The following is a 22,139-nucleotide window of genomic DNA, read 5'->3' on the forward strand; positions in this document are numbered from 1 at the left end:
TATTATTCGTATACAAATAAATATTTAATGTGCATCAGCTTAGTCAATTTCTGAGGCAATACGCTGGCCAACGAGATGCGCCGTGTAGGGAGTGTACTTCGTCTTGCTCTCCTTGAACAGGAACTTGAGGCTCTGAGTGCCCTTACTGACCTGGCCGCCGTACTCTGCCCCCAACATTTTCGGGTCCAGATGTTTCACAAGATCGGAGCCGTTGCTTAACACAACAAACTTGTTGCGCGTCTTCTCGGCCACAAAAGGCTTGATAACGTTGAAAACCCACATCATCAGCGTTGGAACATTTACAAAGAACTTCTTGGACAATAACTCCGGATAGAAGTCCCTGAACACCTCAATGACCTTCTTAGTGGTCTTCTTCACCTGTGCGTCTCTCTGGAAGAGCGAAACACCCTTGTAATCGTGCACTTGCACCATGTAGTCGTTTTCCGGGCTTTTGAAGTCCAAAAGCTGCACGCTTTGCTCCATCAAGCCTACCCTCCATCGAAGGAACGCATTTTGACCCGCAGTGTCTGAGTCGTCAGTGCCAAAGATCTCCTTGGCATTCTTCACCTTACCGTAAAGATTCCATGTCACCACCTTCTCCAACGCCTTGCCATTAGGATCGTAAGTGATAAATCCAATGTCGTCGTATTTTGACTCGTGGTCCTCGACAAAGGCAGCACTCAAGGGGTCAAACTCCTTGCGCCATTCCAGAATCTTCTCTAGACTGTCTTCGGCAGCATGGAGGTCCCAGTCGTATGCTGTCAAAAGCTTAATGAGCAGCCCTTCATAAGCCTCTTCATCGAAAAATTCGCCTCTGCTCAATTGGTACCCAAACAGTTCGTCGTACTCAACGTCATCGACAATCACTTGGACCTCTTTTTTGAACGCCGCCAGCGTCTTTTGCTGCGCAGAATCAACCATCAAACTAAAATTAAAATTATAAATTTAATTATTCATGTCAGACTTACAATCGTTGCTCGAGCCATATTTAGAACTTCTGCGACCTTACACGTCCCTAATTCCGCCATGGCTGGAAAACGCCCTTATTCAGATATATGGGCCCGAGATCTACTATTCCTTAATCTACGATCTGCGGCCGTTCGATCGCCGCAACCAGTTGTACCTCCAACTATTCGCCCAGAAAACTGCGGAGCTGGTGTTGCGCTCGGGGATTTTGCTTCCACAGCTGTTGAACCTTGCAAAGCACAGAAAGGCAGCCAGCTCCACAGCGATCTTGAGTTACATAATCACGCTGGTCTCTAACATAGTGCAGATTGTTTACGGAATACGGAGCCAGAACGGACTCAAAGTTGTCGAGTACGCCATCCAGACTGCGCAGGCCGTGCTTGTGGTGTTTTTGATGCTTAGCTTCGCGAAAAAGCCGCGCTGGGGCCAGTCTCTGGTCATGGCTATGGGGTGGCTGATTTACTGGTGCAGAGGTGTGTCAATCGAAAATCTGCAGAAAGCACTATCTGTGCTCAACGCGGCTGGACTAGTGAATTACCTGTTTCTGCTAACAAACAGACGGCGCGAGAACCTTGCCAGTCTGGGGTCGCTTGGCGGCAGTCTATTCCAGAACGTCGCGGCAAACGCGTACTTGTTGCTAGGAATGCTCTTTATTGCGCTGGGGCTGGTAAAACGTGCTCGATCGCGTCGTTGATGTCCTGGATGATGGATTATCGAGACATGCACTGACGCACAGAAATAAACCGGAACCACGTAAGCGAAAAAAATTTAGACACGTAAAATTTAAATACCATGTCCTTTGCCGATAGAGAACAGCCAAAGACCATCTGTCTTTTCGACGTTGACGGAACCCTGACTCCAGCCAGACTCAGCATCTCGCCAGAGATGAAGGCTACTTTGCAGGCCCTGAGAAAGAAGTGTGTTATTGGATTTGTTGGAGGAAGTGATTTTTCCAAGCAGGTCGAGCAGCTGGGCTCCGACGTTTTGGACCAATTTGATTTCTGTTTCAGTGAGAACGGTCTGACCGCCTACAAGCTTGGACAAGCGCTTCCGTCTGCATCCTTTATTGGCTGGATTGGCGAAGAGAAGTACAACGAGCTGACCAAGTTTATCTTGAGATACCTTGCCGATCTGGACCTGCCAGTCAGAAGAGGAACGTTTATTGAATTTAGAAAGGGTATGGTCAACGTTTCGCCAATTGGAAGAAACGCCTCCACCCAGGAGAGAAATGACTACGAGAAGTACGACTTGGAGCACAAGATCAGAGAGAAGATGGTTCAGGCTCTTAAGGACAATTTCCCAGACTTGCCTCTGACCTACTCCATTGGTGGCCAGATTTCTTTCGACGTTTTCCCTACCGGCTGGGACAAGACCTATTGTCTGCGTCACATCGAAAGCGAGGGCTTTGAGCAGATCCACTTCTTTGGCGACAAGGCCTACAAGGGCGGTAACGACTACGAGATCTACACGGACGAGAGAACTATCGGACATGCGGTCAAGAACCCTGAGGACACTCAGGCTATCTTGAAGGAGCTTTTCAAGCTATAATAGAGATATGTAATCAACTCGTTAACTCATCAACCGAACATATGCCAGCACCAGGGCAAACGTACCAGTACAAACACCAAAAAGCCACTGCATCACCTGCGTTTTCACAGACTCGATCTGGACCTTCATATTTGCGATTTCCTCGTCGATTCTCGTGTCGGTTTCCTTAATCTTTAGATCGTAGATCGAGTTCTCCTCGCGCACCCGTCCTTTTTCGAGATTTAAGTCCAGCCTCACTCCCGACAAACTCTTGTTCATCTCTTCTTTGAACTTCGTGCGCATTTTTTCCAAGTCGCTGCGTAGTCGTTCGTGTTCGTTCCTTAGACTGTTGAACTCCGACTTATCGATCATCTGAAGCTCACCCTTCAGCTTGGCAAAATCCACTTTCTGCTGGTACGACATCTTGTTTAACGTCTCCTTGGTTATCAGATTTGCTGCATACTTGTCGATGCCATCGTTAATGGCTTTGCTCAGAATTTCCACAGCCGCGTCTGCCTTTTTGGCGTCGAAGCCTGAGTTTCTGAGCTGTTGGACAAAGGAATGTGTATCAAAATGCGGCGTGTTAAGTTTCGGCGAGAAACTCGAAAACCTGCGAATGGAGGCACCAAACATTAAAAAGAATAAAATAAATTAAATTAAATAAGCAGTTTTTCCCGATCTACATGTCTCGAGAGAGATTTGAGGACCTCCACGAGGACAGAACCTTGGAAGCTGTGCCGGACACAAAGAGACCCAAACACGATAGACAGGCTGTTGTGGCTGGTCGACGCTCGCAGTCGCCCGAAATCCAGCACAGAGACGACGATGAGATGATACAAGAGTACGAGGACGATTTAAAAATTGAGCTCGAGGCGCTGCATCAACAAACCCAAAGTGCCATTAGGCAGCTCCGAAAGAGCAGCAATCAGTGATACTAAAAGTTTTAATAATTAATATACCGCTTCTACGACTCTATGTCGTAGTAGGCATTGTAGAAATACAGCACGGAGAAGATGAAAAACGCAATGGCCCCTCCTAAAGTGACACTGCGCATGCTGATCTTGGTGGCCAGCAATTGTCCTCCAATCACCGCCATGCCCGTGCAGAGTGCGTGACCAACGACGCCTCCCAAAATAACCATCCAGTAGTCAGAGCCGGCAGCCATGGCTATGGTTGCAATTTGCGAGCGGTCTCCCCATTCGCCCAAAAAGGTCATTGCAAACGTTTGCACCCAGACCGGCGACAAAATATAAGATGCAAGGTTGGAGACGTGAGACAGGGCCTCCTTCCAGATCGGTTTTCTCGCAACTGCGCCAGGCACGGCGGCCTCTTCCAAACTTCCCGAACGCTGATTCAGCGTCGAAACCTCAATCTCCTCCTCGACCTCCGCGAGTTCCTCGTCTATTCCTGCGTTCTTCGACATGGCCAAGCCTTCTCTAAGCAAGCTGACTCCGAAAACAACAAACAGCACACCTGCCAAAAACTGCGTCACACGATGAGGAATCAGGCTAGGCAAAACATGCCCCACAACACCTGAGAGAATTGTCATGAGGGCCAAAGCAGCCAGAGCGGAGGAAAACACCACCATTCTTGGGTGTTTCATCGCCATCAACGCGGCCACCAAAAACGTTTTGTCGCCAATCTCGCTGACCACAATCATTGACGTCGACATGAAAAACACCTCTGAGTGGCGCGGAGATTCTGCTTCAGCGTTCAATGCCTCTGAGCCCTTTGCTGCTCCGGCCTTGAGGTTTTCCAGATGTTGATCCAGCTTCTTGTCGTCCTTTGCTTCCGTGGCCTGGATCGTCACCAGATCTGCATCGCTGATCGATTTGTCTCCCGAAACCGGAGGATACACAGCATTTACAGAGGCTAAAACGGCTGCCAGAGCCAAAATTTTGTGCGCCTTCATGCTAATAAAGATGAAAAAAAATCTAAGCCTTTTTTATTGATTAACGTTCATAAATCTTGGAACATGGTTCCCAAGTGAAAAAAGTTGGGTCCAATAAAAGGGTCTAAAAATAAATAAGTTACCTACTTGAATATGCGGCCTGCAGCTCAATGGCCATGGAATGCCTCTTTAGGCATTGGATTGTTGACAACCTCGCCATCCTTGACTCTACCAGAATCATGCCACCCACCGTACTGCATGCCACCGTCTTCGAGTCCATTCTGCCGTTTGTATTCTCTAATTCGCTCGATCATCAAAGGCTTGAAATTCTTCACAAGTCCTTGGTACGGCCAGCTAAACGCTTCACCCATGGCACAGATAGAGTGGCCTTCCACCTTCTTGGTCAGCTCCAATGCCTTATCTATCTCCTTTTCCTGGGCCTGACCAACGTAGAATCTGTCCATCATTTTCGACAGGTAAGTAGAGCCCTCTCTGCATGGAGTGCATTGACCGCAACTTTCGTGCTTGTAGAAAGCCAAGAGCCGCTGAATGCCACGCAAGACGTCGGCCTGCTTATTGAACACAATGACTGCTGCCGTACCCAATCCTGATCCGGCATCTCTGAGTGCATCGTAGTCCATCAAGATATCGTCGCAGGTCTCCTTGTTCAGAATAGGAGTCGAAGACCCGCCCGGAATCACCGCAAGTAGGTTGTCCCAGCCGCCCTTGACTCCACCACAGTGCTTGTCTATCAACTCCCTCATGGAGATCGACATCTCTTCCTCAACTGTGCAAGGCTCGTTCACGTTTCCCGAAATGCAGAACAACTTGGTGCCCGAGTTACGCTCGCGGCCAAAGCTGCTGAACCATTTTCCACCACGCCTACAGATGGTAGGCGCCACTGCCACCGTCTCGACGTTGGTAACCGTGCTAGGACGTCCAAAAAGTCCCACGCCTGCAGGGAATGGCGGCTTCAGTCTCGGCTTGCCTGCCTTTCCTTCAAGAGACTCGATGAGCGCAGTTTCCTCCCCGCACACATAGGCTCCCATTCCTCTGTGGATATACACATCGAAAGCGAAGCCAGATCCGCAGGCATCAGGCCCTAGAAAGCCGGCCTCGTACGCCTGGTTGATAGCGTTTTGCAAGGTCACTGCCTCGTTGTAGAACTCTCCCCTGATGTAAATATACGCTGCGGTTGCATTCATAGCTCTGCCTGCAACAAGACACCCCTCAACGAGCTTATGAGGCTCCTTGCGCATGATTTCTCTGTCTTTGCAGGTCCCAGGCTCACCTTCGTCTGCGTTGACAACCAGATACCGAGGCCCGACGTTTTTATTCCATCCGGGAGGATTCATAAATGACCACTTGAGCCCACTGGGGAACCCTGCTCCACCACGTCCCCGCAGACCGGACGCCTTAATCTCATCAATGATCCACGTGTCTCCCTTGAGCAGAATTTCTTTAGTCTTGTACCAATCGCCGATTTTCATGGCAGTCTTGAGATCGTAGCTGGGGGTTCCGTGTTTCTTGGAGTTCCCCAAATACAAGTTCTGGAAGATCCTGTCTTGATCTGCGAGACCCCCGTAAACTCGGTTGGGTGTATCTTCGACCGTGGCAAACGACCTGGCCATCATTGCCGCCCGCCTGGTCAAACCGCTCGTATGTCTATGGCTAAATTTTAACATAGCAATTGCGGTGGGGTAAAAAAACGGAAGGGAAAAATAACTAGGGAAAAAATGGCTACGAATTTTAGCGTATAGTAGAGAAATTATTCATAAGCTTATAAAAATGAATTCGCGTAGGAGGATGGTAAAAGTTGCTATCGTTAAGAACTCTTCTTCTATATGATTTGAACACATCCGGACAAACTGTTCACAGTCTGGGAGTTAGCATGATGAATCAGTCAATACTTACTTGGTGGTGTTACAGCTTGGACACTTGCAAGCAGATCCGCACTTGCACCTGGTTTCCTCCTTGCCGCCACAGCAGGTTGATGGCTTCGACGACTTTTCAGAAATGAGATTCTGTGGACGCTGGACGGTGGTGGTCTGCGTCCTCTTGTTACCGGAACATCCACAAGCCATGATGAAAAATAAAGATATAGATTGGAAAAATACGCTTCTTATAATGCACCGATATCTCGTGCTGTTTTAGGAAGGATGATACGGCGGACAGGACTGCCAGATAAGGAAGCTATAATCACGAGAAAAAAATATCAGGCAGATAATGAAAAATATACTAATAGTCATTCAATAAATACTTATTCGTGATTATATTTTGGATGGAGAAGAAGCCTTTCTTTTGAGCTCCTGAACCTTCTTTCTGATCAGCTCTCCAATAACAGGCTCAGCCTTCGAGAAGTACTCGTAAACACGGTCCTGGATGAACTCGTCAGCGGCAGAAACATGGTTTGCAACATTCTTAACAAGCGACTCCTGTTCGCCCGGCGTCTTGCCAAGAACCTTCCAGAACATCTTTGGTTGGAAGTAGTCATAATCGGTGTGTTCCCAGTGGTATGGAACCACTTCTCCAGAATACTTTTCGTCTGGCTTGTTGCCAGATGCCTTAGGGCTCACAGCGTACTGAATAGGACAGTTGTAAGCGTTTGCGTAGTTAGGCGTGCCGCCCAAATTGCCATCAACACACATAGGACCGTCTCTGTTGATAGGATTGAACGATCCCGATTTCAATGGACAGTTGACTGGAATCTGGTGATAGTTAGCTCCAAGTCTGTGTCTGTGTGTGTCTGGGTACGAAAACAGTCTCGATTGCAAGACAGGGTCGTTCGAAGGCTCCATTCCAGGAACTGTGTGCGAAGGAGAGAAGGCAATCTGCTCCGTTTCGGCATAATAATTCTTAGGGTTCTCATTAAGAGTGAATCTGCCGAAGTGTCTCAATGGGAAGTCCTTGTGTGGCCAGACCTTGGTCAAGTCAAACACAGAGAATGGCAGCTTCTTGGACTCCTCAAGAGTCATGGTCTGGATGTAACATTCCCACGATGGATAGTCTCCTTTCTCAATTGCTTCCCACAAGTCCCTAGTGGTGTAGTCTGGATCTTCTCCAGCCAACTTTCCAGCTTCCTCGTCGAGCAGGTTGTGCACGCCTTGGTTGGCAATAAAGTGAACCTGCACATACACCCACTCGCCCTTGGAGTTGTACCATTTGTAGGTGTGACCAGAGTAACCATTCATGGTTCTGTACGAGGCAGGGGTACCTCTGTTGGAGAATAAATACATGACTTGGTGCAAAGACTCGTCATTGGCCGTCAGATAGTCCCAGAACATGTTTGGGTCCTTCAAGTTGGTGGCCGGGTTTCTCTTCTGGGTGTGAATAAAGTGGGGGAACTTGATTGGGTCCCTGATAAAGAAGATTGGCGTGTTGTTGTACACAAGGTCCAAGTTTCCGTCTTCCGTGTAAAATTTGGTAGCAAATCCTCTAGGGTCTCTGGCTGTGTCTGCAGAACCCTTTTCTCCACCCACAGTGGAGAATCTTGTGAAAATTCTGGTCTTCTTTCCAACAGTGTCGAGGAATTTGGCACTGCAAACATCGGTAATGTCGTCGGTCACTTCAAACACACCGTAAGCTCCAGCACCCTTTGCGTGCACCACTCTCTCTGGAATTCTTTCTCTGTCAAAGTGGGAGAGTGTGTCAATGAGCTTGAAGTCCTGCAAGAGCAATGGACCAATTGGAGGGGCATACTTGTAGCCTGTGGAATCCAGAGGAATCCGTTGGGTGGTGAAGGGATCCGACACGGGACAACCTTGTGAAGTAGTGAAAACAGGGGGGTTTGACATTTTGTGCAACAGTGATTAGCCGAGTTGGGGTGCGGCCAGGAGCCTTTATATATTTTTGCTTAGGCTTCGAATATTATCGTTGCCCCCGCCTGCATGCATAGACTATTATTTTACTAGTTGCAAAATTGCTGACATATCTGAGGAGAGTTTCTGGACTTGGGTGCATAATTAATAAGAGGCACTCTACAGTTGCTCTCCAATCACGAGATCCATACTGGGTGCTGATGACCAATTGTGTTCAACAAACAACACTCTGCATCGTTCACCCGCCGGGGTACAGCAAAAACCACGAACTGGTCGAGCAGATATTTTGGACTTGCTGCGTTTGTGGGGCCAATTGGGTTGCTTGAATTTGTAAGGCTGGATTAGGAAGTCGCAATCATTGCAGAATCGTTGCGGTGCGAGGAGTGACTGATATAGGCTACGGTTATTTCCTTCTCAAAACGGGCTGTGCAACATTTTTTCTCTTATGGTGTTCTCTCACAGACTGTAAGTAGACCATATCTTTGTTATCTGACCGTCTAGATCGTACCGGATCCCATTTTGCTCGGCAAAACAGGCCCGCATCGCACAGGGTTCGCTCCAGCCCGACCCGACGCTCAAGCCCAGCGAGCTGCAGGCCGTCTACACCGTCGACGACAACGTCCTCACCATCACGTTCGACGGAGTTTCCGAGAGGGTGATCAGGGTCGCGGCAAATAACACCATCGAGAACCTCAAAACGGTAATTGAGTGCTTGGAAGAATTTGAAATTAAGTCATGTTAAATTACACCAGTCTCTCCTCAAACCTAAGCTCGTCCAAAGGCTCGAGACCAATAAGAATACGCAAGAAGTTGTCCAGACCCTGTCTCTGCTTGTTGAGCCCGTTGATAGCCTGGTAGCCCGGCCGGGTAAGCGGAGCCTTGAGCCAGTAGCTCAAGAAACTCAGCACAGAGTACATGTCGGCATATTTGTCGTCAGAGACCTTTTTGTAGGTGACTCTGGACAAAAACTCGGTCATGACCAGCAAATCGATGATTAAAGGTGTGGCCAGCAACGAGTCCTCGCAAACGTTGTGGATGCTGATTCTGTTGTGGCCTCCCAACATCAGCTCGGAATAGTACTCGTCCATTGCAACCTTGGAGTCTCCAACTGCGTTCAGGTACTTAATCACAATGCAGTGGTCGATTTTTTTGCCCAGCTTGTCGTTGTACAAAATCTCGTTCGACGCAATCACGTCGTCCACCACAGACGCCTTGGAGATCTCCTTGGACCGGAACTGTCTTGGCGACGAGAGATTGTATCCGTCGTTGTTTCCCAGATGATTGTATGACGCAATGGAAACTGGCCGAATACCCGCATCGACCAAAAACTGTGCCAGCACAGACTTCAGCTTGGTCTGGCCGCTCTTGAAGTCGTCTCCGCCAATGTAGGTGCGGTTCTTCTCGGCAAGCTCAATGACTCCAGGAACGAAGGTGTTCTGCGGACTTCCGTTGATGTACGGGACGTGCTCCAGGATGCTGGCCACGGCAAAAACCGTGCTAGGCGCGATCTCCTCGTGGTCCTTCTTAATCGACTCGAGCAGGTTTTCTGCCGTGTCGTTCACACCTGACACCACATCAGCGTATCTCTCGGTGTTGGCCGTCCACAGCACGATGACCTTGTCGAGCTTGTTGGCGGCCTTGAATTCGCGGATATCCTTTCTGATGGTCTCGACGTGGCTCCACTTGCCGGTGGTGTGAATCTCACCGTTAACTCTGTTGAAGCAGTTATTTGCTCTTTCGTCCTGGTTGGCAGCAATGAAGTCTGGGTAATAGATCGACTTCAGCGGCACGATCTCCTTCATCTGGTCCTTGAGCTTCTCCTGAAGGTCGTACTCCAAGACCTGTGCCTTCTGCATGGCGGCAGCGAGGTTGTCACCGTTGATGTCCCATCCGCCAACGACAAAGTCGTTAGGGTTGACCATAGGAAGCAACGAATTGAATGGAGCATACACATCCTGGCCCTTGGAGTCGATGCCGAGCTTGATGGTGGACGACTGGGTGACCGAGCCGTAGTAATTGGCAGTCTTCAGTCCCTCTTTGGTGTGGAATTGCAGTTTGTTCTTGTTGGCAAGGATGGAAGCAACAAAGGTGGTTCCGTTGTTTCCTCCTAAGCCAACGAGCATGACACCCACTTTAGGCACTTTGAGGTCAACCTTGAAGTGGTATGGCTCTTCAAAAGGCTTGACAGCGAAAGAACCGTCGGCCTCCTTGTCAACTATGGCGTTTTTGTACACATAGTTGGTGACGAGCTCGCTTTCGGAGAATTTGGCTTTGTCTGTCTGCACTTTAACTTGAGGGACGAATTGGACTGTCATGATGAATTGGATGGTTGCATATGGGGGGCAAGCATGCGTATTTATAGTGAGAGCCGCCAGATATGAGCTGGAGCAGCCTTTGTAGCTGGACAGCACATCTCGGCGTGTTCGCCGAAAATCGCACACTGTGATTGGCCATCGGCGAAAACATGGTTTCCCAAAGGGGAAATTTTGGCCGTGGAGCAGCCCCGCGCACCGTGCCCTCTCCCAACAGCATGTGCGCGCATAATACCGGCAGAACCACAAAGAATGCTCTTGTGCCTCGTTTGAGATCGAATTGGGAAGGTGTGCGACAGCTGATTCGCAAACAACAACACAAAGCCGTCTCTGATTGGTGGAGGGACTGCCGGAGTTGCTCCCTGGCGCGTTGGCTTATGCTGCAAATGATGCCAAAAGGTAGCAGGAATTTTTCGGAATGTGTTGGGCTCGCTCTCGTTCCTGGTTCCGTAGGGGGTTTCAGATGAGCCTCTTTTTGATAATGTATTCTGGCACTTTGAGCATATACTACAAAATTCCGACATTGCCCCATTACTAGTTGGTAGCAATTGTGCACATACAAACCTCGCAGTAACATTTCTTGGACCATTCCCGACAACTTACTTGTCACAATTTGAGCTGCCCCTTCTCTTTGGGCTAGCTCCATATAAGATGAACTCCTCACACCAATTAATTTTATGGATGATCAGAGTTCGCAAATAACAGTAAGAACGAGCACCTCGACCATCCACGCGGTCTCCTTGCATGGCGATCCGTCTGCAGGCTCAGCTTCTTTTTCCGCACCGGAAGAGACAGAATTGGACGACGACGATGACGACGACGATGACCCGCTGAAAGTCAAAGAGCTTTCGCTAGCTTTTGACTATCTAATGTACAAAATACAGGACCAGGCCAGCCAGCTGAGCGAACGGGTGGAGTCACACGTTCTCCGCTCAAAAACAGAACACGAACATGACATCCAGGCGATACAGGATAAGTTAGTCCAGATCAAGCAGTTATTGAGCCATTGCGACCAGATAAACCTGGAAATTGATAAGCTTGAGCAATTGAACATGATAACCAAAGATTTCCACCAGCGTCTCACAGCGGTGCAGAGCCGAATGAATGCGCACGCTCGAAAATTTAAATAATGCGTTCGTTAATTTTAATTTACACTATTTCGCCCATCATACATCTACTGTCTCTTCCTTATAGCGGCCAATTGCCTTCTTCACATGTTGCTCCTCCAACATTTTTTGCTTCAATTGCTCCAGTCGAGTCTTGAACCTTACGCTGGCAAGTACAGCCAGGGCCACAGCGCGGAAAGTCCGCTGGGGTTTTTCCTTGCTGATTCCGCCCAGTTTCTGAAGACTGGCCACGACGCGCTCTTTACTCTCCAGCTCACGCGTGAGAAAGTTGGCCACAAACTTGAGATCAGAATTGCAGTCCTTATACTGTTGCAACTTGATCTTGAACAGCTGTTTCTGGCTCTCTAGCAAATTGACACGCGGGTCCGATGAGTGGTCACGCGACCTTGGCGAGCGCTGGGGACTGACTGGAGAAAGCGGGTATTCAGTCTTCTTCATCTGCTTGCTCAAGAGCACTTCTTGCGCGGCCTTGGAGCGCTCGAGCTTGGCACGCATCTCGTCTAGCTCTTGGGAAAGAGCATTCTTTTCTTTGCGAAGCGCGTCGTACCTGTTCAGTAAGTCGTTCTTCATTTCGTTGTAGTCATCCACAAGCTTCTTGATCTCCATATCCTTGAGTTCGAGCTCTTTTCGCAAGCCTCGCGAGTTCAATTTATATTTCAAGTCCTCCAGTTCGGTGGTGAGTTTCAGATTCTCTTCGCTGACGCGCTGTTGATCGCTATCAAGCGAGGAGATCGATTCCACAAGCTGTTTCCGCTCCTCAAGAGCATCATCCAGTTTCCAATTCAACTCAGCCAGCTCTTTCGTCTTCATTGAAAGCTCAGTTTTCAAAGTATCGCACTCTCTGCGTAATTCCTTCATCTCCAAGCTATCTGGCTTCTCCAAATCGTCCCTTGCCTTTATCGACTCAAGCTGTCGTCTCAGACGATTGTTTTCACGCAAACAATCACTATACTTCTCCTCGAGCAGTCTCTTATCCTCCATGAGCTCACGGAGCTGTAGCTTATTTTCAGACTTGTGCAGGCCGGTTTGCTTATCAATCTCAGCGGTCATTTGCTCGATCCGCGACTGCAATCTTTTCATTTCGGCCTCTTTGTACGAAAGTTCATCTTTTAGATCACGCACCAACGAGTCGGACTCATACCTCACATCCTCCAGCTCCTGACATTTAGTGGCATAGGAAAACGATAGCTTTTTAAAGTCGCGCTCGAGATCCTGCAACTCAGAGCTTGCGCGCGAGTCATGCATTTTGTCCAGTAGATTGTTGTACTCGCGTTGAATTTTCTCGAAGTCCTCGATAATTTCGAGCTTTTCGCGTTGCAGTTTTTCAATTGTGTCATACAGCTCGTTCTTCTCGCTCACAAACTTGGAGTCCATCTTGTCGATCTCATTGACAAACTTATTGCGTTCTTGAATAAGTTTGTTCTGTAATTCTTCAACAGTGTCCATCATATCGTTCCTGCTGCTACCGCGATCAAGTTTCCTCAGCCGTTGCAATTCTAGTTCACGGTCTTCAAGGTCTTTGCCTTTGGCTTCGAGCTCGCGCTGCAAACGCTTACACTTGTGTTCAGCGTCCTTCAACTTCTCATTCAGCTTAATAATATTGTCGTAGAGTGTGTTTTTCTCTTCCTCAACGGCATCGATATACGATTCGTTGCCCATTTGGTCTGCGGTCTCTGACTCCAGTTTGCGAAGCTCTAGCTGTAGATTAGTGATGGTCTTGGTGTCTTGCTGATGGCGGTTGAACAGTTCTTCCACCTCTTGTCGTAGGTCTCTGTTTTCGTCTTCAAGTTTGCGTATAGTGCTGTTTGATCTGCGGTCCTCCAGATGACGAATCTCGTCCTTTAGCTGGTCCAGGATCTCGGACAATCGGTGGTTCTTGGACTTGAGCTCCTCGTTTTTGGATTCCAAGCTTTCAATCTTGCGCTTCAATTCTGTGTTTTCGCTTGTTTTCTGCTCAAGCTTGTCCCCAATCTCGTCGATAAATTTATTGGCGTCGTTCAAATTGTCCACTAGGTCGTCTATCTTGCTCTTTGAGTGCGACTGGTCGTCGATATTGTCCTGCAAATCCTCCAACCGCGAATGCAATGCTCGGAGCTCTGCTTCCAGCTTTTCACGCGAAGCTTGTAGTTGGTCTTTCTCGTCCATCAATGTGTGCACCTCTTGCTCCAGATCAAGTGCACGGTCCTCGTTCTTTTCTGCGCGCTGACGCTCGGCCTCCAGCTCGCGTTTTACATGCTCAAAGTCGCGAAGTTGCACCTCGTATTTCTCGATTTCCTGCTCATAGTGTCGAAGTTGTTTCTTATTGTGCGATCGCAGGTTCTCCTTGTCTTCGTCTCGCAACTGCTGTTGCAAAGCTTCCACCCTGTCTCTCAAGTTCACGTTCTCCTGGCTGAGCTCAACGTTTTGATTGATGATATCGACTTTGTCCTTGGGTTGGCCTTCTAGGTACTTTCTCAGAGTCAGGAGCTCGATTCGTAGATTTAGGTTTTCTTCCTGCAAGTTCTGCACCTGGTCGTGCTGCTTGCGCAGCAAATTACTGCCATCCTCCACAAACACGTTGTTTTTGGCATCACGCACTATTGGCTCTGTGTCGTTGTCGGAGAAATCAGGCAAAATGTCTGCTCCCCTAAAAACACGGTCGTCTCTGTTGTCGTCGTTTAGAACATCAAATGTCTCATCAAAAGAAGAATTGGTGATGCTGCCTCGCTTGACTGGCGACCCGTTCTCAATGCTCGTTTTCTGCGCCATGTTGCGCTGCAGCATCGGGAAATACCCGCTAGTGGACATGACGGGTTTCCTGTTGGCCCCTATTGGCGTAAACTCAAGTCCAGAGCCTCTCTGCGCCCGTCGAGCTTCTCGGGGAGTATTAATAAGAGGCTTGTGGGACGAAAACATGTCGACAACGCGCAACTGCAGACCCCAATGATAACAAACTCTTGTTTGTTTACAGATGTTTTATTTTTTTTGCGCGTCGCCAATTTCTAAACGTGTATTACATAATCACACCAGGCCTATATATCGTTGACTGCCTTGACAAAGTTATCCAATGCCTGTTTCGCGGCTCCAGAGCTCACACTTTTCCGCGCGAGCTCAGTGCCCTCTTTCCAGGAAGACGCCAGGCCACCCACAACGGCCAAAGCTCCCGTATTCATCAATATATAGTCGACAACTGGATGTGCTCCCGGTGACAGGTCAACTTCGTTGTTGAGGATTTTTGTGAGCAACTCAGCGTTTTCCTTTGGTGTTCCAGACCTCACCACTTCCAGCGGATGCTCGGGCAGTCCAAAATCGACAGGACGCAGCTTGAACTCGTCGATCTTGTCGGTCTCTTTATTATATCTCCAGACTTTGGTAGCACCGATCGGCGCGATTTCGTCGAGGACGACCTCGCCAAAGACCACCATGGTTTCTGCCGGCTTTCTGCCGCTTTTTCTGTCCAGTTTGACGGCTGCTTCGCAGTAGATCTTGCCGAGCGCCTCGGTGTAGACGCCGAGGATACGGGCCTTGATAGGAATCGGGTTCAACAGCGGCCCTAAAATGTTGAAGATAGTTGGGATGCCGAGACTGGCACGCACAGGAGCCACCTTGGCCATTCCATGGTGGAAAGCAGGAGCGAAAAGGAAACACAGTCGCGACGACGCGACGATTCCAGGCACGCTTTTAGAGTCCACTTTGTGCAGCTTGACGCCGAGATTGGTCATGAGATCTCCAGCTCCAGAGGTCGACGTCGACGCCTTGCCGCCGTGCTTGCTCACCTTGAGCCCCATTCCGGCGCCGACGATGGCAGCCGACGTGGAGACGTTAAAGGTGTTTTGGCCATCGCCACCGGTGCCAACCACGTCAATGTAGCCGTCCGGGTCGACGGTGTGGCCCGGGATGACGTCTGAAAACTGCAGGATGGTCTCAACGGCGGTGGCTATGTATTCTGAGTCGAAGTCGAGGCCGCGGATACGGAGAGCGGTCAGGAGAGATGCCAGCTCGATGTCGTTGGTCTGGCCCTGGAAAACGAGCCGGAGGGCGGCTGCAAAGTCGTCGACGGAAAACGACGCGGGATTGTCCACGAGTTTGCGGAGGTACGGCGTAAGCACCTTGGACATTGAAGCGATGATTTTATCTACGGTTGAAAAAGTGCGCCATAGGCACCCCTACACCGCTTACAGCGCATATGTTTGTAGATTAATTTGGAAAACTAGAAAACGCGTTCGACAAATTTACACAACAAAACGAAAACCATGTCTCAAGCCGCTATTGAGCCGATCGGCATCACGAATTTGCCTAACCAACGGTAAGTAAGAATTCCCCCCAAATCTAATTCAATAGGTACAAGATCGTGTCGAAGAAAGGGGCCACGTTCACCATTATGCTTGCTGGCGAATCTGGACTTGGAAAGACAACGTTTATCAACACATTATTCCAGACGACTCTCAAGACACATCCAGAACTGCGCAATAGACTGAACAGCCCGATCAGAAAGACCGTGGAGATCGACATTGTCCGGGCCGAGCTGGAAGAGAAGAACTTCAAGCTGAACCTCAACGTTGTGGACACGCCAGGGTTTGGAGACAACGTCAACAACAAGAACGCCTGGCAGCCTATCATTGACTTCATTGACGACCAGCACCACTCGTATTTGAAGCAAGAAACCCAGCCTGTGCGTGCAAACAGAAAGGACCTACGTGTCCATGCCGTGCTCTACTTTATTCGCCCTACGGGCCACACGCTCAAACCGCTGGACATCGAGGTGATGAAGAAGCTAGGCACGCGTGCGAACCTGATTCCAGTGATTGCCAAGGCGGATACGCTGACTCCCAATGAAATGCTTGAGTTTAAGAAGAGAATAAGAGAGATCATCGAGGTCCAGGACATCCGGATCTACTCGCCGCCAATTGAGCTGGACGACCAAGCTGCGTCGGAACACGCCAAGCAGCTGATCGAGTCCATGCCATTTGCGGTGATTGGGTCCGAGGAGGAGTTCGAGGTGGATGGTACTTACGTGAAGGGCAGAAAGTATCCGTGGGGCTTTGTGGACGTGGAGAACGACCAGCACTGCGACTTCAGAAAGTTGAGAAGCCTGCTTCTGAGAACCAACATGCTGGACCTAATTCTGTCCACCAACGAGCTGCACTACGAGACTTTCCGCACTATCAAGATGCAGGATGGTACTCAGGGCGATTCTGACAGCACGGCGGCTCTGGACAAGAAGCTTGACCGGTTCTCAAGCAATCCGAAGTTCTTGGAGGAGGAGAAGCGCATCAAGCGCTACTTTGCCGAACAGCTAAGAAACGAAGATCAACGGTTCAAACAGTGGAAACAGAACATTCACACAGAGAAAAACAGACTGAACCACGATCTGGCTACTCTGCAGAACGAGCTCAAGACGCTTGAGGAGCAAGTCAAGGCCTTGAAGGAAAAGAAAGGACGGATGTAGAGATTTTCACCAAAAGGATTAAACACTACTTATTTACGCAAAGTACGCTCTGCTAACCTCAATCTTTAAATTACATCTCTCTAATCAGCATTTCTCTTAGCGGCCTTCTTCTGGGCCTTTCTCTCAGTACCAAAGACCTTCTTACCTCTGTTCTTCTTCTGTTTTCTTTGTTGTCTGGAGGCCTTCTCAACCTTCTGGGCAAGACCGTATCTGACGAGTCTGTAAGCTGGTTCGAATTTCTTGGCGTCAGCAACAGAGTTGTAGACGAGACCGAAACCGGTCGACTTTCCACCACCGAAAGCGGTTCTGAAGCCAAACACAGAGACAGAGTCCTTCTCAACTTTGTAAAGAGCAGACAGTTGGTCTCTCAACTCGTCCTTGGACACGTTGGCTCTGTTTGGGTGGATGACATCGATGACAAATTGTCTTCTGTTCAACAGTGGGTTGGTGATGACCTTTCTGGTTCTGATGGTGATAGCGTCAGACTGCGATGTTAGTTTCGAGCTCATTCTGTCTACTTACCATTTTGTTCAAGATACTAATTTTTTTCGTCTGAAAAACTTTACAAAAATTAAATGGCGCGAGGTGTCGGTGCTAGGTGTGACAGACAGTCACACGTCTCTCCTTATCCAACAGCAGGGGCCCTCCAAGTATGTTGACAGGCTATGGATCAGGCACTTTCTGGGCCCGACAGGGATTTACATTCAACCATGTCCCCTAAGGACCAGTTTGCTGCATGACACGTACTTTTGCTATTAATCTATTTCGTTACTGTTGCGGTCCATAGCTGTAGCTGTTTATTGCTGCTACCCTAGGCCCTTATTCTCAGCGCAAAGTTCACAATCACAGCAATAAGCAGGAAGAAACAAAGCATCGTAGGGCCAAACCGATCGTCGTAAGGTCCAGACCCACGTCTTCTGATGGCAGCGGCTCTCCAATGGTATGTGACCAGTGCATAGATCATGGTGCCCATAGCAATCAGCGTAAATAACGAGGCCGAGATTCTCCCCACTTTATCGCCAAAGTTGAGAAGACCAATAGCCAGCGATCCAAGAACCACGGTGAAGTTCAGCCACGAGAGGAATGTTCTCTCGTTGGCAAAAAACACTTTAGGCTCGACCCTGGTGGGCAGAGCAATTCGCTTGCCGGGAGCTGTGTGTTAGAGCGGCCTTGGTGCAGCAATCTGCGATCGCCCATACTTACTAGCTTGTAGAAGCGGTGCCGAAGACATGGAGAAGAATTCTGTCCGAGCAGCAGTAAATTTATTGTTATCACACGTGCGTTAGATATGCCAGCTGACGTGCTGACGTAATCACAGCCAGCAAAATATATGACAACTTTTTACGGTGCAGAGATGGCATGTCTGCGTTGGAGGTGGATCTACTCAACGGCGACAAACTGGTAAGTTTGCGAGGCAATTTGTTCTAACTTCAGCCGGTGACCAAAACAGAACTGGCAGACCAGCTGGACACGCTTTTCAAGGGCGATGTTTCCGAGTATGTCGAAAATGTGCTAGCCAAGCTGACGCAAACATCTTCCAAGTACAAGTATGTTGTGAATGCGCACCTGATCGATTCCAAGGAGGCCGATTGCGGGATCCAGTCATTTTTTGGTGCCGCGTGGAATAGTTCTACGGATGGCACGGCTACGCTGAAAAAAGAGCTGGACAACGGATGGCTAGTGGTTACCATAGTTTTTCTACGGCGAGAATAGATAAGAGTCGTGACTATTTTGCTTTAAACTTGGACATGAACGTTGGCGTGAAATTCTCGGGCTGGTAGAGCTTCGAGATGTGCATGCATTCTCCGACGATGAATTTGATCTTGCTGTCTTTGAGCCGTTTGCATTCCAGGACCACCTTCAAAAAGTCGACCGGTAAATCGTTGAACACTTCCAAATACCCTGGCCACGCGTCTAGGTACTGCTGCTCATTTTCAAACGTGGCGAGGTAAATGAGGATGTCGAAAATGTAGACGTGGTCCTCGATGATCTGAGAATTTTCGACGTAGTTGGAGAACTGTGTGTTGATGAGGTGTCCATCGCGCTCCATGACCGACTCGAACTTCTTGGTGTCGATCTTGTTTTTGGCGTTAAGTGCCTGTAGATAGTGCAACAAGTAGGTGTCATAGACAAGCTCAAATAGCGACTCAAATAATTCTGCATCCAAGTATTCCTTGAGCGGAACCATATAGGAGTGCACAATCTGCAGCGACGTGGTCACCATCTCATCGCTCTTGTACCATCTTTTGGTGAACACCTCGCTCAGATACGGGTCATACTCGACCACAATGAACCCGTTGAGTTTCACTAAACATTCTGTTCCCAGATTCAGAACATGCTGCGTGCCCTGGGAAAGAATGCTCTGGAGTTGGGGATGGAACTTTGAGTGCACCATCTGCTCGACCTCCTTGAATTGACTTTCAAGCCCATTGACCAGCCGCACGCAGTCGTTTGCAAGAATCGTGACGTACCGCGGAAGCCAGCCGACGTTCTCGTTGTCCGGGGCCTCGGCAGCGGCGTTCCACTGCTGCGCACCGTTCTCGAGCGCCTCGATCCATCTGTCGTAGAACTGGCGAAGAAACTGTGCACAGAAAAATTGCAGATACTCTATCAGGATCGGGCTGTCCCCAGCGTCGAGCAAAGTGTTCATATTGGAGCGCAGGATCTCGATCAGAATCTGCGCCATCTCGATTCCCAGCTTCTCAGAAGACGAGTCGGACGGTTCCTTCTCCATGGTGCTGAAAAGCTTCAGCGCTGGACCAAATGCGTTCTCGGCCCACTCGCGAGTTTTCTTAATATTGAATTCCAGACACTCGTTGAGCAGCCGCTTGCGCTCGTCGGTGCTGAGCAACATGTACGGCTCGACCTGTTTCTTGGTGAACCCGAACTTTTCCCTGATGGCCTGCGCATTGTCGTAGTCAAAAGTGAGCACACGAACGATATACGACGAAGGCAGAGTCGGGTCCGCCACAATGCGCTTCACAACGGCACGCAGACTGTTCTGGTACCATTCCAAAATCTTGTTGAAAAACTTCCAGCTCGCAGGGAACCCACGCTCCGACCCCACCTTGTACGCCACAAGAATCTCATAGTAGTTCTCCTCGATGATTGAGAGCACCTCGTTCGGGTCTGAGCCTTGCACAATGGCCTCGAAACTCGTCTCGATCGACTCGCGGAAAAACCCGTACACCAGTTTTTTGTAGTTGCGCGGAGCAGTGCGTTTGACGTAAGTGGCCAGCCTGCTGACAGCCATTTCGTCCTTGCTTTTAGACTGGCTGATGAGGTGGTTCATCAGAGCAAGTCTGAGATCCTCCCTGTCCTCGTACTCGAGGATTTTCACCAATTTCACTATGAGTCCAAAGTTGGAACATCCAATGATGCTGACAAAGTTGTCGACGATGAGTCGCAGCAGATGCTCAAAACGAGCAACAACATCATCCAGACGCAAAAATGACTGTACCACGATCGAGCGCAAGCCCGCACGACTCGCTTCCGACAGGTGCATGAGCTCATCCTTAAAGTCGCGTAATCTGTTCAGTTCGTAGTGAATGAGCAGAAGATTCTCTGCCGGAGAGTCTTCCGGGAAATAGTCGTTTTCCGGAAGTTCTTTATCGAGCAGCTGGTCCACGTATGCAAGACGGTCTTCCAATTGGACGAAATTGTTGTATGTGGCCACAACTTTCTCGAAATTCGAGTACACCACCGACGACTTGTCGAAGAGCTCGTATTTGTTGATATTTGACACAGATTGCTGTCTGAGGCTCTCAACCTTGCTGAGATTGTCTTTCAGATTTTTTAGGTCTTTGCTGGAAGCCTGTAGGTTTTCCAGGACGGCAGTAATGATGGCGATTCTCTTGTCACACTCGATCTTCAGTTGCGACCCGACCGACGCTCTCTCTTTCTTCAAGTCATTACGCAGCAACTCAATGCGCTCAAGATCATCCTCATCGCGTAGGAGATCGTTTACTTTAGAAAGTACCGAAACGTCGGGTGCCATGTAAACAAAAAATTAAATTAATTATACAAGATTTATTTATTTGATTTATTTTTTCCTTATGCCAGCTCCTTCTTGATAACAAATGCCTCGATCGCAGCCATCGCAGCATATAATCTGTTTTCACCCTCCTCGAAAACAATCGAGTTGTTACTGTAAAAGACTTCGTCAGTGACCTCTTCCTGGTGACGAGGAAGACAGTGCATGAACTTCCAGTTAGGAGCAGCCAGCTTCGTCAGCTCCGAATTCACCTGGAAGCCGGAGAACTGCTGTAATTTTATCTGTTTTTGCGCCTCCTCGCCCATGGACACAAAGGTGTCTGTCACGATGATGTTGGCGTCGGTGCAGGCGCTCTTTGGATCATTTGTCACCTCGAAAGAGGCTCCGGTCTCCTGCGAGACCGTCTTGGCGACGTCCACGATGGTCGGGTTCATCTCAATCCCGCGAGGAACAGCAACAGAAACGTGGATTCCAGATCTCAGCGCAGCAATAGCCAGGTCGTTGATGACGTTGTTGGCGTCGCCGACCCACGCAAGCTTCAGACCTTTCGTCTCGCCAAAGGCCTCCTTGATTGTCAAGATATCGCAAATGGCCTGCAGCGGATGGTAGGTGTCGCACAGCGAATTGATGATCGGCACGCTGGAATGCTCGCACAGTTGCTGGATCTCAGAGTGCGAATTCACTCTCGCAAAGATACAGGAGGTCATCGAGGACACAATACGGGTGGTGTCGTAGAAAGACTCGTTCACACCAAGCTGGATGTCGTCCTTGCCCAAAAACATTGGATGTCCGCCGAAATACACTGCAGCACCTTCGGTCGAGATTCTGGTTCTGGTGGATCTCTTGGAGAACAGCATTGCGACCAGCTTGCCTTTCAGGGCATCGCTAATCTCAGAGCTCACTGGCTGGCCAGATTTGAATATTTTCTTGTGGTGTGCGGCACGGTTCACCAGAGAGGTGAACTCGGGAGTGGTAAGGTCGGAGATCGACACCAAATGCTTGATACCTTTAGACATTCCCGAAAAAGATCTCTTAAATGGTATAGTCATAGACATTCTGGACTGCAGACGATTGTG

General features: G+C 49.1%; 18 protein-coding genes across 18 annotated transcripts; 6 read left to right on the top strand and 12 right to left on the bottom strand.

Moving 5' to 3' along the window:
- Window positions 1-39: 39 nt before the first annotated feature.
- On the bottom strand, window positions 40-921 carry HPODL_04620 (SFH5 putative phosphatidylinositol transfer protein; the record flags this gene model as incomplete). Its single annotated transcript, XM_014080958.1, has 1 exon — window positions 40-921. One exon carries the CDS (start codon window positions 919-921, stop codon window positions 40-42), a length of 882 nt encoding a protein of 293 aa, XP_013936433.1.
- Window positions 922-1,758: 837 nt separating this feature from the next.
- HPODL_04621 (Phosphomannomutase) lies at window positions 1,759-2,514 on the top strand (the record flags this gene model as incomplete). The annotated part of the gene is made up of 1 exon (XM_014080959.1): window positions 1,759-2,514. One exon carries the CDS (start codon window positions 1,759-1,761, stop codon window positions 2,512-2,514), a length of 756 nt encoding a protein of 251 aa, XP_013936434.1.
- A 21-nt stretch (window positions 2,515-2,535) lies between these two features.
- Window positions 2,536-3,126, bottom strand: HPODL_04622 (uncharacterized protein; the record flags this gene model as incomplete). Its single annotated transcript, XM_014080960.1, has 1 exon — window positions 2,536-3,126. One exon carries the CDS (start codon window positions 3,124-3,126, stop codon window positions 2,536-2,538), a length of 591 nt encoding a protein of 196 aa, XP_013936435.1.
- A 50-nt stretch (window positions 3,127-3,176) lies between these two features.
- Window positions 3,177-3,425, top strand: HPODL_04623 (uncharacterized protein; the record flags this gene model as incomplete). Its single annotated transcript, XM_014080961.1, has 1 exon — window positions 3,177-3,425. One exon carries the CDS (start codon window positions 3,177-3,179, stop codon window positions 3,423-3,425), a length of 249 nt encoding a protein of 82 aa, XP_013936436.1.
- Window positions 3,426-3,457: 32 nt separating this feature from the next.
- HPODL_04624 (putative secreted protein) lies at window positions 3,458-4,405 on the bottom strand (the record flags this gene model as incomplete). The annotated part of the gene is made up of 1 exon (XM_014080962.1): window positions 3,458-4,405. The coding sequence occupies one exon, from the start codon at window positions 4,403-4,405 to the stop codon at window positions 3,458-3,460; it is 948 nt and encodes a 315-aa protein (XP_013936437.1).
- A 146-nt stretch (window positions 4,406-4,551) lies between these two features.
- Window positions 4,552-6,018, bottom strand: HPODL_04625 (NADH-ubiquinone oxidoreductase subunit, mitochondrial; the record flags this gene model as incomplete). Its single annotated transcript, XM_014080963.1, has 1 exon — window positions 4,552-6,018. One exon carries the CDS (start codon window positions 6,016-6,018, stop codon window positions 4,552-4,554), a length of 1,467 nt encoding a protein of 488 aa, XP_013936438.1.
- A 636-nt stretch (window positions 6,019-6,654) lies between these two features.
- Window positions 6,655-8,178, bottom strand: HPODL_04626 (Peroxisomal catalase; the record flags this gene model as incomplete). Its single annotated transcript, XM_014080964.1, has 1 exon — window positions 6,655-8,178. The coding sequence occupies one exon, from the start codon at window positions 8,176-8,178 to the stop codon at window positions 6,655-6,657; it is 1,524 nt and encodes a 507-aa protein (XP_013936439.1).
- A 469-nt stretch (window positions 8,179-8,647) lies between these two features.
- On the top strand, window positions 8,648-8,944 carry HPODL_05114 (uncharacterized protein; the record flags this gene model as incomplete). The annotated part of the gene is made up of 2 exons (XM_014080965.1): window positions 8,648-8,667; window positions 8,704-8,944. The coding sequence occupies 2 exons, from the start codon at window positions 8,648-8,650 to the stop codon at window positions 8,942-8,944; spliced, it is 261 nt and encodes an 86-aa protein (XP_013936440.1).
- A 1-nt stretch (window position 8,945) lies between these two features.
- On the bottom strand, window positions 8,946-10,517 carry HPODL_04627 (Inositol-3-phosphate synthase; the record flags this gene model as incomplete). The annotated part of the gene is made up of 1 exon (XM_014080966.1): window positions 8,946-10,517. The coding sequence occupies one exon, from the start codon at window positions 10,515-10,517 to the stop codon at window positions 8,946-8,948; it is 1,572 nt and encodes a 523-aa protein (XP_013936441.1).
- Window positions 10,518-11,191: 674 nt separating this feature from the next.
- HPODL_04628 (uncharacterized protein) lies at window positions 11,192-11,644 on the top strand (the record flags this gene model as incomplete). Its single annotated transcript, XM_014080967.1, has 1 exon — window positions 11,192-11,644. The coding sequence occupies one exon, from the start codon at window positions 11,192-11,194 to the stop codon at window positions 11,642-11,644; it is 453 nt and encodes a 150-aa protein (XP_013936442.1).
- Window positions 11,645-11,680: 36 nt separating this feature from the next.
- On the bottom strand, window positions 11,681-14,404 carry HPODL_04629 (Early endosome antigen 1; the record flags this gene model as incomplete). The annotated part of the gene is made up of 1 exon (XM_014080968.1): window positions 11,681-14,404. The coding sequence occupies one exon, from the start codon at window positions 14,402-14,404 to the stop codon at window positions 11,681-11,683; it is 2,724 nt and encodes a 907-aa protein (XP_013936443.1).
- A 248-nt stretch (window positions 14,405-14,652) lies between these two features.
- On the bottom strand, window positions 14,653-15,738 carry HPODL_04630 (anthranilate phosphoribosyltransferase; the record flags this gene model as incomplete). The annotated part of the gene is made up of 1 exon (XM_014080969.1): window positions 14,653-15,738. One exon carries the CDS (start codon window positions 15,736-15,738, stop codon window positions 14,653-14,655), a length of 1,086 nt encoding a protein of 361 aa, XP_013936444.1.
- A 135-nt stretch (window positions 15,739-15,873) lies between these two features.
- On the top strand, window positions 15,874-17,069 carry HPODL_04631 (cell division control protein 12; the record flags this gene model as incomplete). The annotated part of the gene is made up of 2 exons (XM_014080970.1): window positions 15,874-15,926; window positions 15,962-17,069. The coding sequence occupies 2 exons, from the start codon at window positions 15,874-15,876 to the stop codon at window positions 17,067-17,069; spliced, it is 1,161 nt and encodes a 386-aa protein (XP_013936445.1).
- An 80-nt stretch (window positions 17,070-17,149) lies between these two features.
- On the bottom strand, window positions 17,150-17,594 carry HPODL_04632 (40S ribosomal protein S24; the record flags this gene model as incomplete). Its single annotated transcript, XM_014080971.1, has 2 exons — window positions 17,150-17,554; window positions 17,592-17,594. The coding sequence occupies 2 exons, from the start codon at window positions 17,592-17,594 to the stop codon at window positions 17,150-17,152; spliced, it is 408 nt and encodes a 135-aa protein (XP_013936446.1).
- Window positions 17,595-17,880: 286 nt separating this feature from the next.
- HPODL_04633 (Vacuolar transporter chaperone 1) lies at window positions 17,881-18,300 on the bottom strand (the record flags this gene model as incomplete). Its single annotated transcript, XM_014080972.1, has 2 exons — window positions 17,881-18,221; window positions 18,273-18,300. The coding sequence occupies 2 exons, from the start codon at window positions 18,298-18,300 to the stop codon at window positions 17,881-17,883; spliced, it is 369 nt and encodes a 122-aa protein (XP_013936447.1).
- Window positions 18,301-18,428: 128 nt separating this feature from the next.
- HPODL_05115 (uncharacterized protein) lies at window positions 18,429-18,782 on the top strand (the record flags this gene model as incomplete). Its single annotated transcript, XM_014080973.1, has 2 exons — window positions 18,429-18,470; window positions 18,504-18,782. The coding sequence occupies 2 exons, from the start codon at window positions 18,429-18,431 to the stop codon at window positions 18,780-18,782; spliced, it is 321 nt and encodes a 106-aa protein (XP_013936448.1).
- A 13-nt stretch (window positions 18,783-18,795) lies between these two features.
- Window positions 18,796-21,066, bottom strand: HPODL_04634 (Exocyst complex component SEC6; the record flags this gene model as incomplete). The annotated part of the gene is made up of 1 exon (XM_014080974.1): window positions 18,796-21,066. One exon carries the CDS (start codon window positions 21,064-21,066, stop codon window positions 18,796-18,798), a length of 2,271 nt encoding a protein of 756 aa, XP_013936449.1.
- A 56-nt stretch (window positions 21,067-21,122) lies between these two features.
- On the bottom strand, window positions 21,123-22,079 carry HPODL_04635 (Ornithine carbamoyltransferase, mitochondrial; the record flags this gene model as incomplete). The annotated part of the gene is made up of 1 exon (XM_014080975.1): window positions 21,123-22,079. One exon carries the CDS (start codon window positions 22,077-22,079, stop codon window positions 21,123-21,125), a length of 957 nt encoding a protein of 318 aa, XP_013936450.1.
- Between the last annotated feature and the right edge of the window lie 60 nt (window positions 22,080-22,139).

Source organism: Ogataea parapolymorpha, chromosome II (assembly GCF_000187245.1).
Source record: "Ogataea parapolymorpha DL-1 chromosome II, whole genome shotgun sequence".
NCBI classification, from domain to species: domain Eukaryota; kingdom Fungi; phylum Ascomycota; class Pichiomycetes; order Pichiales; family Pichiaceae; genus Ogataea; species Ogataea parapolymorpha.